This window comes from Pollachius pollachius (assembly GCF_949987615.1).
Source record: "Pollachius pollachius genome assembly, chromosome: 2".
Lineage (NCBI taxonomy): Eukaryota > Metazoa > Chordata > Actinopteri > Gadiformes > Gadidae > Pollachius > Pollachius pollachius.
Genome location: NC_136935.1, coordinates 7,428,580 through 7,446,079, shown reverse-complemented (window position 1 = coordinate 7,446,079; position 17,500 = coordinate 7,428,580). Strand labels below are relative to the sequence as shown.

The 17,500-nt window shown below is 46.1% G+C and overlaps 1 protein-coding gene across 1 annotated transcript in view; it reads left to right on the top strand.

Moving 5' to 3' along the window:
• ndst2a (N-deacetylase/N-sulfotransferase (heparan glucosaminyl) 2a) overlaps positions 1 to 10,810 on the top strand; it is a 76,124-nt gene extending 65,314 nt beyond the window's left edge. The window contains exons 5-15 of the mRNA XM_079729679.1: positions 202 to 356; positions 1,659 to 1,844; positions 2,968 to 3,096; positions 4,125 to 4,307; positions 4,924 to 5,020; positions 5,445 to 5,568; positions 5,923 to 6,097; positions 7,707 to 7,877; positions 8,964 to 9,073; positions 9,365 to 9,467; positions 10,216 to 10,810. Coding sequence (XP_079585805.1) covers positions 202 to 356; positions 1,659 to 1,844; positions 2,968 to 3,096; positions 4,125 to 4,307; positions 4,924 to 5,020; positions 5,445 to 5,568; positions 5,923 to 6,097; positions 7,707 to 7,877; positions 8,964 to 9,073; positions 9,365 to 9,467; positions 10,216 to 10,341 — 1,559 coding nt within the window. The 3' untranslated portion in view covers positions 10,342 to 10,810. The remainder of the gene's footprint in view (positions 1 to 201; positions 357 to 1,658; positions 1,845 to 2,967; positions 3,097 to 4,124; positions 4,308 to 4,923; positions 5,021 to 5,444; positions 5,569 to 5,922; positions 6,098 to 7,706; positions 7,878 to 8,963; positions 9,074 to 9,364; positions 9,468 to 10,215) is intronic.
• The last annotated feature ends 6,690 nt before the right edge of the window (positions 10,811 to 17,500 follow it).

The following is a 17,500-nucleotide window of genomic DNA, read 5'->3' as shown; positions in this document are numbered from 1 at the left end:
TTTGTTTTTGATTTGTTTTATACGTGAATAATTGTATTTGTCTGGCTGTTGTAAAATTTGAAAACTCAATAAATATATTTCTCAAAAAAAAAAAAAGGTACATAGTGCGGCTTTAAGGAGCAGGTAGGGGTCGGTGCTCACCTTGCTGTAGGATGCCCTCATGTCGGGAAGGTGTGTCTAACCTATTCGCCGGCCCCCCAGGGACGGACGAGGAGGACGAGGGCGACGACATGCTACTGAAGCACCGGCGGGAGCTGTGGTGGTTCCCCCACATGTGGAGCCACATGCAGCCACACCTGTTCCACAACGTCACCGTGCTGGCAGAGCAGATGAGGCTCAACATGCTGTTCGCCCAGGTGAGGGCGGGGGTGGTGTATTAGAGCTGTGTGTGTGTGTGTGTGTGTGTTATAATAGGGCTGTGCGTGTCGTAAGTTAGAGCTGTGCAGTGTGTGTGTGTTGTAAGTAAGAGCCGTGCAGTGTGTGTGTGTTGTAAGTAAGAGCTTTGCAGAGTGTGTGTTGTAAGTGTGCAGTGTGTGTGTGTGTTGGTGGTATATTAGTCTTGTGCAGGGTGTTTTTGCATGCTATACTAGGGTTCTGCAGGGTCTATGTGTGTGTGGTATATTGGCGTTGTCCAGGGTTCAGAGTAGCGCCAGCTGTGATGCAGAACCCCACCCTCTCGATACCCATGATGCAACAGCAATTTACCTTCTGCTCTGCACCTCGGATGATTATTCTAGAGTGTGTGCCCACAAACACCTTCACTGCCAGACACAACGCCAACCTCACAATATTGGGCCCATGGTGTGTGTGTGTAGTGCGTGTGATTTTCTCTGGGTGAGTGATAGGCACAGAACTTGTATTTTGTATTTTTCTTTTGGAGAAAAGTTTTCTTATTAAGGATTTTGTTTTCACAAAGAGGGAGGGGAGAACGATTGTAGAGAGAGGTAGAGGTCGAGAGAGAGGGAAAAGGAGAGAGAGAGAGGCGAGAAGATGCAGAGTTTAATGATCCTTGAAGCTTGGCTCCTAACCCACCCAAATCCTCTGTGAACAAACCACCACATCTCCCCTGCTCTGTCCTTATTCAAACACACGCGCACAGATACACACGCATACACATACACACACACACAGATACACACACACGAAAACACAAATACACACACACAGATGCGCGCACACACACACACACACAGGTAGACGCGTAGACAGGTAGAGGTTGAATAATAGATAGGCCAGTGGTGCGTTAAAGATGCAAGACTGATGGAAAAGTGCTTTATTTGTCTGTCTGGACAGAGATAAATGTGTTGTCCTGGCTGGCTAATTCAAACCAGAGGTGGAACTCTACTGCCCCCCAGTGGAGGGTTTTAATTTAGCATCTACATCTTTTTTCTTTTTTTCTTTTATTCTGTCATAGTTTTTATGATCCATCTTTTTTCATTTATTTTCCTATTTGTCTCTACCCTTCCCCTCTGCCTCCCTCTATCTCTCCCCTCTTCCTCCCTCTATCCCTCCCCTCTTCCTCCTCTATCCCTCCTCCCTCTCTTCCTCCCCCTCTCTCCCTCCCCTCCCTCCCCCCTCTCTCCCTTCCCCTCTCCTCCCCACCCCCTACGCCTCCTCCCTCTCTCTCCTACCACCGCCCCCCCCTCCCCCGTCTCCAGGAGCATGGGATCCCCACTGACATGGGCTACGCGGTGGCACCCCACCACTCGGGGGTGTACCCGGTCCACAGCCAGCTGTACGAGGCCTGGAAGACGGTGTGGGCCATCCGGGTCACCAGCACCGAGGAGTACCCCCACCTGCGACCCGCGCGCTACCGCCGAGGCTTCATCCACAGCGGCATACAGGTCGGCCCCACTGGATCCACCCTCCAGCTACATTAGAGCTACACTGGATTTACTCTGGATCTACACTGGATCCACCCTCCAGCTACATTAGAGCTACACTGGATCTACTCTGGATCTACACTGGATCCACCCTCCAGCTACATTAGAGCTACACTGGATCTACTCTGGATCTGCACTGGATCCACCCTCCAGCTACACTAGAGCTACACTGGATCTACTCTGGATCCACCCTCCAGCTACACTAGATCTACACTAGATCTACACTAGAGCTACAGTAGATCTACACTAGATCTACACTAGATCTACTCTAGAGCTACACTAGATCTACTCTAGAGCTACACTAGATCTACACTAGAGCTACACTAGATCTACACTAGATCTACTCTAGATCTACACTAGAGCTACACTAGATCTACACTAGATCTACACTAGATCTACTCTAGAGCTACACTAGATCTAAACTAGAGCTACACTAGATCTACACTAGAGCTACACTAGATCTACACTAGATCTACTCTAGATCTGCACTAGATCTACACTAGATCTACTCTAGAGCTGCACTAGAGCTGCACTAGAGCTGCACTAGATCTACACTAGATCTGCACTAGATCTGCACTAGATCTACACTAGATCTACTCTAGAGCTACACTAGAGCTACACTAGAGCTACACTAGAGCTACTCTAGATCTACATAGATCTACTCTAGATCTACACTAGATCTACACTAGATCTACAGTAGATCTACTCTAGATCTACTCTAGATCTACTCTAGATCTTTACTCTACTAGAAATGTTCTGCAGTGGTGCTCAGAGGGTGGAGAGACAGAATGTCTACCTTAGTTATTTATGTATTTATTTATTTCTATAGTGTTATTTACCTATATTTAAACATTATATTCTATTTCATATTCAACGCAAACATTCATTCACACTCACACCAGTGTGTCGCTGATCAAAATCGCTTATTAAAGATGCCGAATCTATTTTTTATCAATAATAGACGGATGTGCAGTTTCCCCGGTGTTAGAAAGACGTTGTTGCCCCTTATGCTAAGTCTGTCTGTCTGTCTGTGTGTGTGTGTGTGTGTGTGTGTGTCTCTTGTTGTGTGTGTGTGTCTGTGTAGGTGCTGCCCCGCCAGACGTGCGGTCTGTTCACACACACCATCTTCTACAACGAGTACCCCGGGGGGTCCAAGGAGCTGGACAAGAGCATCAGGGGGGGCGAGCTCTTCCTCACCGTGCTCCTCAACCCGGTAACACACACACATACGAACACACAAACCATAACGCACACTCACGCTTTACACACACAAACTGTAACACAAACACACACGCACAAACTATATACACTCACACGCAAACTATACACACACACACTATACGCACCTATACAAACTATATACACGCACACAAACGATATACACTCACAAATGATATACACACAAACTATATACACACACACACACACACACACAAACACACGCTCTTTGCTCTGTACACACAGCGATACAAGCCCAGCTTGTGTCGCTGTGTATTGATCATAGATGTGTGAATAAGTGATCCAGCTGGAGGAGAGATAATATGGATCATTGATAAATGATACATGTGGATGGATAGAGATGTGTCTGAGCCCCCTTCTATCCCAGCCGTCCCCTCGTGTTTCTACTGTTCTTGGTATTTTATTGGCTTAGCCTTTCATAGAACTTTGTTGTTTCCTTTGTTGAGTTTTTAATCAGCTTCGGCGATCATAAATATTTATATTCCATGCCAAAGCAGCTCGTTTGAGTTGGATTGGATATATAGAGGATGGATTGTTATTTAGATGGAGGGATGAATAGATAGATGGATGGATGGAGCTTTAATGGATTGCTAAATATAATGGATGGATGAATAGATAATAAATGGATGCGTGGCTGCCCTGGACATAGGGATGTAGGGATGGATGTAAAGGGGTGGATGTAGGGATCTGTGTTATAGAGGAGTACAGACAGGTTTCTATCAATGATCGAACCAGAGAGAGCAGGTCAATCAGTAACCTGGACTGCAGTCAACACACACTCTGAGGATAACGGCACATGATCACAACTCTGATATCTTTATTGACATCTTATTATTGAGTGTAAGTGTAGAAACAACATGTATGTATTTAGACGAATGGGTATCCATGTTTAGATATATCATTGAGTTTCAGGAACAAGAACCTAGTTTAAAATCACAGTGAACATCAGAATGGCAGCGGTAAATTTGAGACCAACACCTTCTCCTCCTCTCCGCCCTCCAGATCAGCATCTTCATGACCCACCTGTCCAACTACGGCAACGACCGGCTGGGCCTGTACACCTTCGAGTCCCTGGTGAAGTTCGTCCAGTGCTGGACCAACCTCAGGCTTCAAACCCTGCCCCCCATCCAGCTGGCCGAGAAGTACTTCCAGATCTTCCCCCAGGAAAGGGACCCTCTGTGGCAGGTCAGGACTGGGTCCACGCCCCACCGGGTTTAGAGCAGACGGGTCGGAGGGGTCTAAAGTATATGTATGGATTGTATGAATTAGTTGTATGTATTTGCTGACTAAGTGATATGTCTCGGTAACTACTATTAATCACCCAGTGTGGCACGATATGCCTCATATAATGCTACACTGGGTGATTAATCGCTTTTATCCAAAGTGACTTACAATAAGTACATTTGTCAAAAGAGAGAAACAAAAATATATCGCTGTTGGTACATAAAGGATGTTCATAGAACCATCACAATCGCTAGGTTAACCCGTTCCCCGTATACAACAAGGATAGCTAGGATAAGATACTACACAATGCTAAGTACTATTTTTAAGTGCAAGGACGTACAACATACAATAAGTGCCTAGTTGAGTGCCTAATGTATCATTTGCCAGGTCCACTGGGATATTGTGGGTGGATATATCAGGGGTTAAAGTAATGTGTGGAAGCAGAATCACAGAGATGTATAATGTTGGGGTTGCAAACATTTTCAGACCTGAACATAGGGTTCTGGTTCCAATAGGGCTCTGAACCATTGCTATACAGGTTCTGATCATGTGTGTTTGTATTGTGTCTCCTCTCCAGAACCCGTGTCATGACAAGAGACACAAAGACATCTGGTCCAAGGAGAAGACCTGCGACAGACTCCCCAAGTTCCTCGTCATCGGGCCCCAGAAAACAGGCAAGGCTCTCTTCGATGCCCATCTGTGGGGGCATTAACCTTACTGGCCTATTTTCATAATTCATAAAGAGGTCAGGACTCTGCAGGGCTGGTGTGATCAACACTCACCATGGTTTCAATCAGAACTTGCGTTTTAAATGACCCGATGGCCACCACCAGAAATAACATTACAATGCTGCTGATATTATGTAAAGTAAATTTACTTAAGGGGGTTCCAAATAATGCAATGTGTTGATTGAATAAATAAATAAATGCATTTGTAACAATCAGGAAAGCATTTCCTCAAACAGACATTCCTGGAGAAAGTACTCTTACACAAAGTTATTTCAAAGATGGACTCAACCACAGAAGTGAAACAACAGGGGACTCAGAATGGAGTCTTGCGGTACGCCACCTTCAATTGAGACTGAATGTGTTCCAACAGGCACCACGGCCCTCCACTCGTTCCTGAGCCTCCACCCAGCCATCACCAGCTCCTTCCCCAGCCCCGTCACCTTCGAGGAGATCCAGTTCTTCAGCGGGCCAAACTACGACAACGGCATAGACTGGTGAGAGCGCAACCATACGCTGAGCACTCAGAACCAGCTCAATATATGTAGTTACTGGTACTATAAGGTCCATATCCACGGTTACTCAATACAGGTACAACACTGTACAGACAAAACTCTCATTATTCACCACAGGTCTTATCGGAACAGTTTCCACACAGACGAGCCAAGACTCACAGCAACTCTTGAATCCAATACATTGTATCGAATGACATCGACAATAAAGTTTATAGACGACCCAATGCCCATCATTGGATGATTTATTATCTGTAACATCCGAGGTTGGGGTGGATCTCCACATTTAAGAAAGTCTCCTCAGCGTCTTCATGTCCGTGTTCCCCTCCTCCTCCTCAGGTACATGGACTTCTTCCCCTTCCCCTCCAACGTCAGCACAGACTTCATGTTCGAGAAGAGCGCCAACTACTTCGACACAGAGCTGGTGCCCAAGCGGGCCGCCGCCTTGCTGCCCCGAGCCAAGATCCTGGCCGTGCTCATCAGCCCCTCGGACCGGGCCTACTCCTGGTACCAGGTCAGACCCAGGTCCAGACCCAGTAGAGAGACAGGGCCGCACACATGTTACAAAGTAGGAAGAGGTAGCTGCGGCTGTGTTGAACGAGAGCTCTGCATTAAAGGGGATCCCCCCAGACAGAGTAGCGTTGGGGTTATCCAGTGTTTTGACTCCCAGCCCGAAGGTTCTGGGATCAAACCCTGATGTCCACAATCTGCCTGTAGGTCAGCCTTGAGCAACACGCCCCCTACTCCTAACGGCTCCTTGTTTGCACGTATCAGTAAAATATATAAACCGTTTGCTAAGTAGTAGCAAGTAAGGTTGTTCATAGAACCAAGTGACAAGCACTAACAATCACTAGGTTAACCCATTCCCCGTATACAACAGAGATAGCTAGGATAAGATGCTACTCAAGGCTAATTACTATTTATAAATGCCAGGTCGACAACATACAATAAGTGTGTACATTAAGTGTCAGGACGTAAACATACAATAAGTGAGTACATTAAGTGGCAGCACAAGGGCTTTCAACTTCGTGGGGAACTCGCGGTTCTCTTTGAGTGGAGCTCCAGCCGTTCTCTCGGAGTGATTCCAGCAGAGCAGAGATGAAGTGGTGAGGAGGAGGTTTAACATGCAGCGTGCGTGAGGAGGGCCAGGACCCCAGGAGGTGCAGTTCACACAAGTCTCAAACAGAATCGTTCATTAGGTAATTTCACCACTAATCAGCCAATCTGCCTTTTAGAGCAGTCACAACTCGGGGCACGCACAGCTGGGAGCAGACCTGTTGCCATGGTGATGTATCATCACCCAGCCAAGCGCAGGATCCCGTCCTTTAATTACAGGATGAACACGGGGGCTGATTAGACACTGACTGTATAGACATACACTGACAGAACTACACTCCATCCAGACCTACATGTATAGAACTACACTGCATAGACCAATATGTATAGGCCTACACTGTATAGACCTACGCTGTAAAGATCTACATGTATAGAACAATGCTGTATGACTTGTATGTTCTGTAGTGTGTATGTTTGTTCTGCAGTGTGTGTGTATGTTCTGTAGTGTGTATGTTTGTTTTGTAGTGTGTGTGTATGTTCTGTAGTGTGTTTGTATATTCTGTAGTGGGTGTGTTTATTCTGTAATGTCTATGTTCTGTAGTATGTGTGTATATTCTGTAGTGGGTGTGTTTATTCTGTAATGTCTATGTTCTGTAGTATGTGTGTGTGTTCTGTAGTGTCTACGTTTTGTAGTGTGTGTGTGTTCTGTAGTGTGTATGTTCTGTAGTGTGTAGTGTGTGTGTGCGTGTCCTGTCTACATGTACGTTTAGTAGTGTGTCTGTAGTGTATGTGTTCTGTAATGTGTGTGTGTGTGTGTGTGTATGCGTTCAGAAGTGTGTATGTAGTGTGTGTGTTCTGTAGTGTGTGTATGTTCAGTACTTTGGTCTCAAGGTGTGTTTCTCTGGAGTGTGTAACCTGTGTGTTCAGTACTTTGGTCTAAAGGTGTGTTTCTCTGGGGTGTGTAACTTGTGTGTTCAGTACTTTGGTCAAAAGGTGTGTTTCTCTGGAGTGTGTTACCTGTGTGTTCAGTACTTTGGTCTAAAGGTGTGTTTCTCTGGGGTCCTCAGCACCAAAGGGCGCACCGCGACCCAGCCGCCCTGAACAACACCTTCCACGCGGTGGTGACGGCCGGCCCTCAGGGGCCCCGCGACGTCCTGGCCCTGCAGAGACGCTGCCTGAGGCCCGGAACCTACGCAGCACACCTGGAGCGCTGGCTGCAGCACTACCAGCCCAGCCAGGTGAGCCCCGCCCTCTGCCATGCCCATAAGCCACGCCCATTCTAGTCACGCCCTGTCTGGTCACTCACCTGGGGGGCGGGACCAGAAATGAGCCAGGAGCCGGGAGCCGTCTACAATCAGCTCAGACCATTAACCTCTGAACTGAATTCTACCGGCGCATTTCACTCACAAAGAGCTGAAAAATTAGACTCCAATAATCGCTCTTAAAACGTTCCTACTTTAGCTGCGCTAGCGTCGGTGTCGCCCACGGTAACAGGGCTGTCGTCTGCCATGTTGTCTTCTTCAGTGGTTCGTCCAGAAACTTTCAGCTAGCAAAACCATTAACGAGGAAATGAGCTGAAACAGTTCTGAGAGGAGTGGAGACGCCTCGACATCACAACCACTCAACCTTTCAGGGGACGTGATATCACTCATGCTGATGAACCCATTCAGGGTGGAGAGCTTGAAGGCACGTCCCTCTGCAGGGCCACTCATTCGTCTGTCTGTCTCTCTGTCTCTTGATGCACTGACTAGTGTCTGTGTGTCTCTCTGTCTCTAGATGCACTGACTAGTGTCTGTCTGTCTCTCTGTCTCTCTGTCTGTAGATCACATGACTAGATGGTGTCTCTCTGTCTGTAGATCACATGACTAGATGCGTCTCTAGAACTGACTAGTGTCGGTCTGTCTGTAGATGCACTGACTAGTTAGCCTGGGTAGCCTGGCCCATTCTTCCGGCGAATTGAGTTCACCCTGCACATGGGTCTGGAGAAGAGCAATACATTTCATTCTGCTTCCGATACGTTTTTGCAGGAGCCAATCACAAAGCTGGCTTTTCCCGTTGGCACGCTATTGGCTGGTTTAACACAATGGCGACAGGGAAGTGACGGCAAGCAGCCAATCGTGTACAGAGTCAGTTGAACTAGGCCCGTTGATCACGCCTCTTGTGCTGAAGAAAATGACGGCAGCTTCTCCAGACCAACGTGCAATCTACGATTGGCTTGGTCTGGTAATAGCCAGGCTACTGACTAGTGTCTGTCTGTCTGTGCAGATGCACTGACTAGTGTCTGTCTGTCTGCACATGACTGATGTCTCTCTGTCTGTCTGTAGATGCACATGGTGGATGGCTCTCTGCTGCGCTCCAACCCCGCCCTGGTGATGGAGGCCATTCAGAGGTTCCTGGGGATCAGCCCCACCTTCAACTACACCCAGGCCCTGGTGTAAGTTACTACACATGTACACTAGTACTACTACACATGTGCACTAGTACTACTAGAACCCCACCTTCAACTACACCCAGGCTCTGGATGTAGTGAAGTAGTACTAGTACTAGTACACATATATACTAGTACTACTTCTCTTACGATTCTGTTCTACTCAAGAAGTGTTTCTCTATCATAGTAGTTAGTAACCTGTGTGTGTGTGTGTGTGTGTGTGTGTGTGTGTGTGTGTGTGTGTGTGTGTGTGTGTGTGTGTGTGTGTGTGTGTGTGTGTGTCTCTCTCTTTCTCAGGTTCGATGAGACCAAGGGCTTCTGGTGTCAGAAGACGGAGGGCGGCCGGCCCAAGTGTCTAGGGAAGAGCAAGGGGAGGAAGTACCCCGAGATGAACGCTGAGGTACTCACTGTTTAATATAGCACCTAGTGATGTTTAATATAGTACCCAGAGATTAACCCTGGGGTACTCACTGTTTAGTATAGCACCTAGTAATGTTTAGTATAGCACCTAGTGATGTTTAATATAGTACCCAGAGATTAACCCTGGGGTACTCACTGTTTAATATAGCACCTAGTGATATTTAATATAGTACCCAGAGATTAAACCTGAGGTACTCACTGTTAAGTATAGCACCTAGTAATGTTTAGTATAGCACCTAGTGATGTTTAATATAGTACCCAGAGATTAACCCTGGGGTACTCACTGTTTAATATAGCACCTAGTGATATTTAATATAGTACCCAGAGATTAAACCTGGGGTACTCACTGTTTAATATAGCACCTAGTAATGTTTAGTATAGTACCGAGTGATGTTTAATATAGTACCCCGAGATTAACCCTGGGGTACTCACTGTTTAATATAGTACCTAGTGATGTTTAATGAAATACCAAGAGATTAACCCTGAGGTACCTTAAAATAGTACTTAGTACTATTTAATATGATACCTTATAGTATTTAATAAAGTATCCGGAGGTAGTACTTCTAGTATTTATTGTGGTAGTTATTATTTAATGTACTTGTAGTCTCTGATATTCATTGATTAATATATAAATTGACCAAAGCAGTTCTGTGCAGATCCGCTCATCTGTTATTGTGTGTGTGTGTGTGTGTGTGTGTGTGCGTGCGTCCCTGTATGTGTGGGTGCAGACGCGAGCCTTCCTGGCAGAGTACTACCGTGAACACAACACAGAACTCCTCCGGCTGCTGAACCGGCTCGGCCAATCACAGCCCGGCTGGCTGAGGGAAGAGCTCCAGGGGACCAGTAGAAGCTGAGGGGGCCCCCAGGCCACGCCCCCATCCTGCCCAGACCCACAGGAGCCGCGGGCCCCCGCCGGGCCCCGGCCGTGGGAACACACACAGACCCGGACTCTCGCCGTTTGTGACTCCAAACAACAATAACCACAACAGGAAGTTCAACATTGGACTTTTATTGTGAAGGACAGGACAGGCTCCTCCCGTTACCAAGTTGACGGTCCCTCTTCATCGGAAAGGAAAGAAGGGGGGGACTGGGCTGAAGAAGAGGAGGAGCCACGAGGATGAGGACGGCTCTTCATCTAAAAACATTTCCGGTCTGTCAGCAAAATAAAAGCGCAGCAGCGGCGTCTTCAGCAGCCTTACTCGCAGGAAGTCCTGCCACGGGGACGCAGCGACTGTCAAAGTAACAGCGCGCCTCTCCAGGAGATTGATTGTAAAGCCTATGTACATTTAGTTTATTTTATTTTTGAAATTGGCTGCTGTGTGTTGCAGGAGGGGAGAGAGGGGGGGTGTAAGGGGATGGGGGGAACTTAAGGACCAGACTTAATCAAGACGGCTTCCACACTTAACCTCCCGCTGAAACCCCTCAAACACAGGCAGCGTTAGTTTTTTATTTGAGTTTTTTATGACATATGGCCAGTGGTACGTTCTATATTCAGCCTCGCAGCGCCTCGGTCTCATGTGGTCATAAGAGGGGGACAACTGATGAACTCATTACTGTACAGCGAGCCACTTTGCTCTGAGAGAGGAGAGGAGACAAAAGAAGGAGACAGGAGAGGTGGATGTCTCCTTCTCCTCCGAGAGAGCAGAGGAGAGGAGAGGTGGATGTCTCCTGCTCCTCAGAGAGAGGAGATAAGGGAAGGAGACAGGAGAGGAGAGGTGGATGTCTCCTTCCAGAACCCTTACTGTTGCGGTCTGGATCCTCACCATACAGAAACCTACAGTTTTATTTTTTTATGTTCAGTGCAGAGGAAGTGATGTCAGAGGGAGCCTCGAGTGAGAGCGGGAACAGACTCGAACCGTGAAGCTGCTGTTCTCTCCTCCTGTCCTCGTTTTATACAGACGCGGTAACAGGCCCAGCCCATCACTGTATCAAGATAATAAACACATAGAGGTTGGAAATACCGCCCGCCTCGTCTCTGCCTTCTTTACGCAATTTATAAACACAACCGAAAAAGTTACAGAATATTATTAAAATGTTTTCCCCATTTTCACACCGCGATTATAACACACTGAAAGATGATATGAGTTTGAAGTTTTATTTGTCACATACGAGTATGAGTTAATTTACTAGTACATAAAAACAAAATGAAAATAAATTAATGGAGCACATTCAAATTTTTATTAAATCATGGCATGTGAAGCTTCTTATAAAGGTACAGATCACGGTATTGAAGAGTTGAATAGGAAGCAGCATATGGTTAAAGTGACTTAATCGTGATGATTACTGCTTACAGCTCATGAAAACCCAAAATGCAATATCCCTGGAAGGAATCTGTAATATATTCGGGTATGGGGTACATGAGGCTGCTCATCAGGGGAGATTCTAGGTTTCATAAACATCCGGGGCTTAGCCCAGAGGGAAAAGAAAATGATCCCTCTGGGCATACAAAAAGATTATTTATTTTTTTGTCTGCGTTATTGTGCATGCAAATTTATTCATAATGCTTTACCTAAATAAACAAAATATGCAGTTTATTAAAGCTTTAAATAGCTACCTGACTGCTGTGCTGCTTATCCCCAAACATCTAAAGTTCCATTCAAGTTATTTCAGAGTAAAATGAATACAAGTGAGACAGACTATATAAACTTAGCACGAAAAGTAAGGAAATTTGTGTTAATTTCTCTGTGGTAACAATGCTTTTTTGGCAATAAATCTTATACCGTTGGAAAGCCTGTTTAGTTCCCTTTCAAATGATGCGCCATTTGTAAGGAACATGCATTTGTGGGATGAGCAGCAGCGCTGAGAACGTGGGTTGCGCCAATGAAAAACTTGCCAAATCTTTTCTGCCATTGCCAAACAGGTTATTTTGCTGTTGCTATTGACACTTGTTTGGAGCTTCTGGTACCCACAGGTGCTGCCAATTGGGTGCCTGAGTGGGCCCTTCTGCTGTAAGTATAGCTACAGTCAGTAAGTGTCTGCTCCTAGAATCGGCATGCCGCGTTTGACTGATCTGGATAGGGCCCTTGTGATAGGGCAACTTCAAGCTGGTGTTCCGCAAAAACAAGTTGCGGTATTATTTGGAGTGAGCCCTAGTACCCTCTCCAAACTGAAGGCCAAGCTCCATATAACGGGGGATGTCAAAGCCAGGCCGCGAAGTGGGCGTCCCAAGAAGACGACACCCCAAGAAGACCATTTCATAGCCGTAGGCTTTCTTCTACACATTTGCTGTCAAGGTTTGCAGGACGATATGGCCGACGGCTCTCTGCCCAGACAATCCGAAACAGACTACACACAGCCAATCTCCGGTCTCATAGGGCTGCCAGGAGTCCTGCCATGACTGCCCTTCACCGTCAGGCCCGTTTGCCCTGGTGTCGGCAACACCTGCACTGGAACCTGAACATGTGGAGGAACGTTATGTTCAGTGATGAGTCCAGATTCTGCCTATGGCAGTTGGATCATAGGGTCAAAGTGTGGAGAAGACGCGGAGAACGCTATGCTGATTGCTGCACCGATAGAATAACCTCATTTGGTGGAGGCAAAACAGTCTGGGACAGAACTCTATCCTCCAGGATGACAACGCTCGCCCCTACAGGGCGGGGTTTATCAGAGACTACCTCCAGAATATGGGGGTGGAGATGATGGAATAGCCTGCTAGCAATCCTGACCTGAACCCCATTGAAAACTTGTGGGATCAGCTTGGGCATGCTGTTCATGCCAGAGTGACCAACACAACCACATTGGCTGACTTGCAACAAATGCTGGTTGAAGAATGGGATGCCATCCCACAGCAGTGTGTGACCAGGCTGGTGACCAGCATGAGGAGGAGGTGTCAGGCTGTTGTGGCTGTGTATTGTTCCTCCACACGCTACTGAGGCTCCTGTTTGTGAAATGAATAAATTGTTAAATTGCCAATATGTCTTGTTTCTTCAAACGATAATCCTCCAATCCATCAAACACCAAACGAGTCAATGGCAGAATAAGCTGTTTGGCATTGGCAGAGAAGATTTGGCAAATTTTTCATGGGCGCAACCTAAATACTCAGCTCTGCTGCTCATCCCACAAGTGCATGTTCCTTACAAATGGGGCACCATTTGAAAGGGAACTATACAGGCTTTCCAACGGTATAAGATTTATTGCCAAAAAGCATTGTTACCACAGAGAAATAATCAACCAAACACAAATTTCCTTACTTTATATATATATATATATATATATATATATATATATACTTTATATATATAAAGTACTAAATATATATACTTTATATATACTTTATATATATATATATATATATATATATATATATACATATGGATGGATGGATCATGGATAGATAGATGGATCTGACTGGCGATAGGATAGATTAATTCACTTGAGGTGGTAAACAATCTGGTTGTTTTTCAACTGTTTATCTTTCCAGAAGGACTAGGCTACTTTATTTTGAGATGTCCTTGGAATCCCCTTGTTTCTTTCTAAATAACTAACTACCATTAGTGACTAGAATCATTGTATCACTTCTACACTGAATTGAATTAATGCAGTCCATAGTTACCAGTATATATACCAATAAATATCGAAAAAAAAAATATATATTTTTTTAATTTACCCAAAAATTATATTCAGGGATAATTTAATAATATCCGGGGCTCTAGCCCCGAATAAAACAGCCTAGTGACGCCACTGCTGCTCACCCTCTGCACAGGGGCCCCGTTCATCCTAAGGGGGGCGGGGTCTCTCTGCTTCCGCCCAAAGCTCATTAACCATAATTCCCAATCAGGGTCGAGGGAAGAGATGCCCTTGACTGGTCAGAAATAGGAGCGGTGTAACATCTTAATTGGCTCATACAGGCGCAGCTAACTCTGCAGTCGGATGTTTTTCAAAGATCTCAAGGAGTATCCTGAATACACGTTTCCATTATTCACATCCACGTCTCCGCTTCTGGATGGAGATTCAGGCTGACGGATCCGGCTGGTGTGTTCTCATCTTCTTTCTTCTTGGTGCATTACCTCCTCGCAGTGCGCCCTGCGCCCCAATTACTGGTCCAATATAACGGAGGAGATTGAGTATGGAGTAGAGACTCCTCGGCTCTGTAAAAGCACAACGCAACAGGCCTCAGTCTGCACCGTCGATCACAACGTGACGGATGAGGTCGATTTTTCTCTGCGCTCCACTTCCTCCATCACAGAGATCTACAAACCTGCGTTTGTAGGTTTGGGTTTTTAGTTCAATGTATCGCTGAGATAATACTTTTCTGGTTTCTTATTTAATTATAAGGATAGAGGAGTCGAGGAACACTCCTCTGGAACAGGTTAGTGTTTCGTTGCGCTGTAACTCCCCTGGAGCGTTAGTGTTCATGGTGTACTCTGCTGGCATCTAGTGATGAAACCTGGTATAAAGTGGTTAACCCTTATATAAAGGTTAACCACCCTGCAGGCTGTATATATATGCCCACAGCTGTGCTTATATCACTATGTTTACATCAAAGTCACGGATTACACAGGCCTAAATTTAAAACACGCTGTTCCACTATATCTCGGACTTGGTTTGAACTGTTCTCTCTTCGATCTCCTCGATATTATTATAACATCCGATTCAAACAAGCCAGTGAATTCGGTTCAGTGATGCAGCCGCAGACCTACACAAAACCACAGCAAAACGAGAATACATTTTCTCTAAAGATCCGGGATCATCCGTCAGATTAAAATACTGTTGCAGTTTATCCGTAATTTTATTTCCTTTTTTAAAATTATTTATTTTTTTATCAACTCCATATCCTGTATCTTACAGTAAAGATTTGGAACTAAAAATAATAGACAGGTATCTGTTTATGTTTTTATCAAATGATTTACTCTATTTTAGATAAATAGATAAAAAATAAAGTTGATGAGCTATTTATTCATAATTTATTTGTATTGTATTATTATGTCCATATTACATATGTTTGAAGTATCATAATATCAAATGAGTTCACCAGTTCTGCTCAGCTCCTGATGTACAGATTACAGCTCAGCACTGAGGGATGGTTCAGAGAACGTTTAACATCTGACGTTCAGAGGAGGCTTCCAGCCAAAGTGTCTTACGGCATACATTCTTAGCATGGATGGGATTTGAACCTCTCACCCAGGCATTGGTAATGCCTTGCTCTACAGAATCCAAACCCTAAACCTGGCAGGGTTTATGCCATGCTTTACCGGAAGAGCTATACAGGGAATTGAACCTTACCCTGGCAGTGTTAATGCCTTGATCTAAAAGTTGAGGTACACTGGCAATGGAACCCCTAACCCTAGCAGTGTTAATGCAGTGTTAACAGACAGAGATACACACTCTGAATTTGAGCAGCCTTAGCTTTAATCCACGCACAGCTGGCTCCCCCCCCCCCCCCCCCACACTGTAGCTGTGATCCTTATCTCTCTCTTTCTCCTCTCTTTCTCTCTCGATCTCTCTCTCTCTCTGTCTCTCACTCTCTCTCCCTCTCTCGCTCTCTGTCTCTCTCCCTCATTCTCTCTGTCTCTATCTCTCTCACACTCACTGTCTCTCTCTAATCTCTCTGTCTCTCTTCCTCGTTCTCTCTGTCCCTCTATCTCTCTCCCTCTCTCGCTCACTCACTCTCTCGGTTTCTCTCCCTTATTCTCCCTCTCTCTCACTCACTCATACACTCACTCTCAGTCTATCAGTCTCTCTCTCTCTGTCTCTCTCTGTCCATCTACTTTACTCTACTTTTTTTAATTAAGTGTGTTATAATGTAACGAAACATTACAGATCAGTACTCCTGCTCCCGATGTACCAAGGATGTTGAGGCCAAAAGTAATTAGAAAAACGCTCCATTACCGGGTAATGAGTGGGGTCTTTAGGGGCTAATTGTTGCTCCCAGGGTGATCCTCAACAATACAGGCTTTGTAAACATCGCATTATCTCAGTCACACACACAAACACACACACGCACATATATACACACATGCACACAAACACACACACATGCACACACACACTGAAACAAACACACACACACATATATATACACACACGCACACGCAGACACACCCACACGCACACACACACACTTAGACACACACATACACAAACACACACACTGACACACACACAGCATCGCTCAGTATTCACCCTCACCCATCCGTTGCCATGGCGCTTGGGGGGGGGGGGCTGTGGTTCCACGGAGCGTCTCGTCAGGAACCCGCCTGCTCGTTAGCCCGGGTCGGCTAACACAACAGCAGCCCCCCCTTGGTCGTGAGGAGATGAGAGGGTGAGGGGCAGGGGGTGAGAGGGTGAGGTTGAGTTGAAGGGAGACGGTGAGAGTGGGAACGGAGGAAAGGGTGAGGAGCACAGGTGTGAGGGTGAGGAGGGGAAAGGGTGAGGAGGGGGAGCATGAATGGAGTGAGTAGAGTGGAAAAATGCAAGAGGGTGAGGGGGGATCGGGAGAAATGAAGTGAAACATTAATTTCTCTGTGTTAGTGTGGTTTAGTGTTGTGTTATAGTCCACAGCACCTGGTGTGAAATACCAGGTTCATTGTATGTTGCCATTCACCACTGCCCATCCGCTCCACACAAGCACACACAGACACACACACACACACACGCACACACACACGCACACAGACACACACACACACACACACACACACACACACACACACACACAAATACATACACACATATCAGACTGATATGGAGGAGGCACATACATACATACATAGAAGCACGCACACACACACCCACACACGTACACACACACCCACCCAAAACCACAGTCAACAGGGTTGCAGTTTCCATAGCAACAGAAGCAGAGTGATGGGGGAGCGGTGTTGGGTCTGATGCATCATGCATGTCTGTCAGGGAGGACCAGGAGGGGAGCAGGGTGGAGACCGAGAGGGGAGAGAGCTGGACGGATGAACGGAAGGAGGGCTCCTTCTCCTCTTCCTGGAAAAAAAATTCATTCATGCATTTCCTTCTCCTCCAGTCCCCTCCCTTGCCCCCACCCTCAATGTCTCTCTCTCT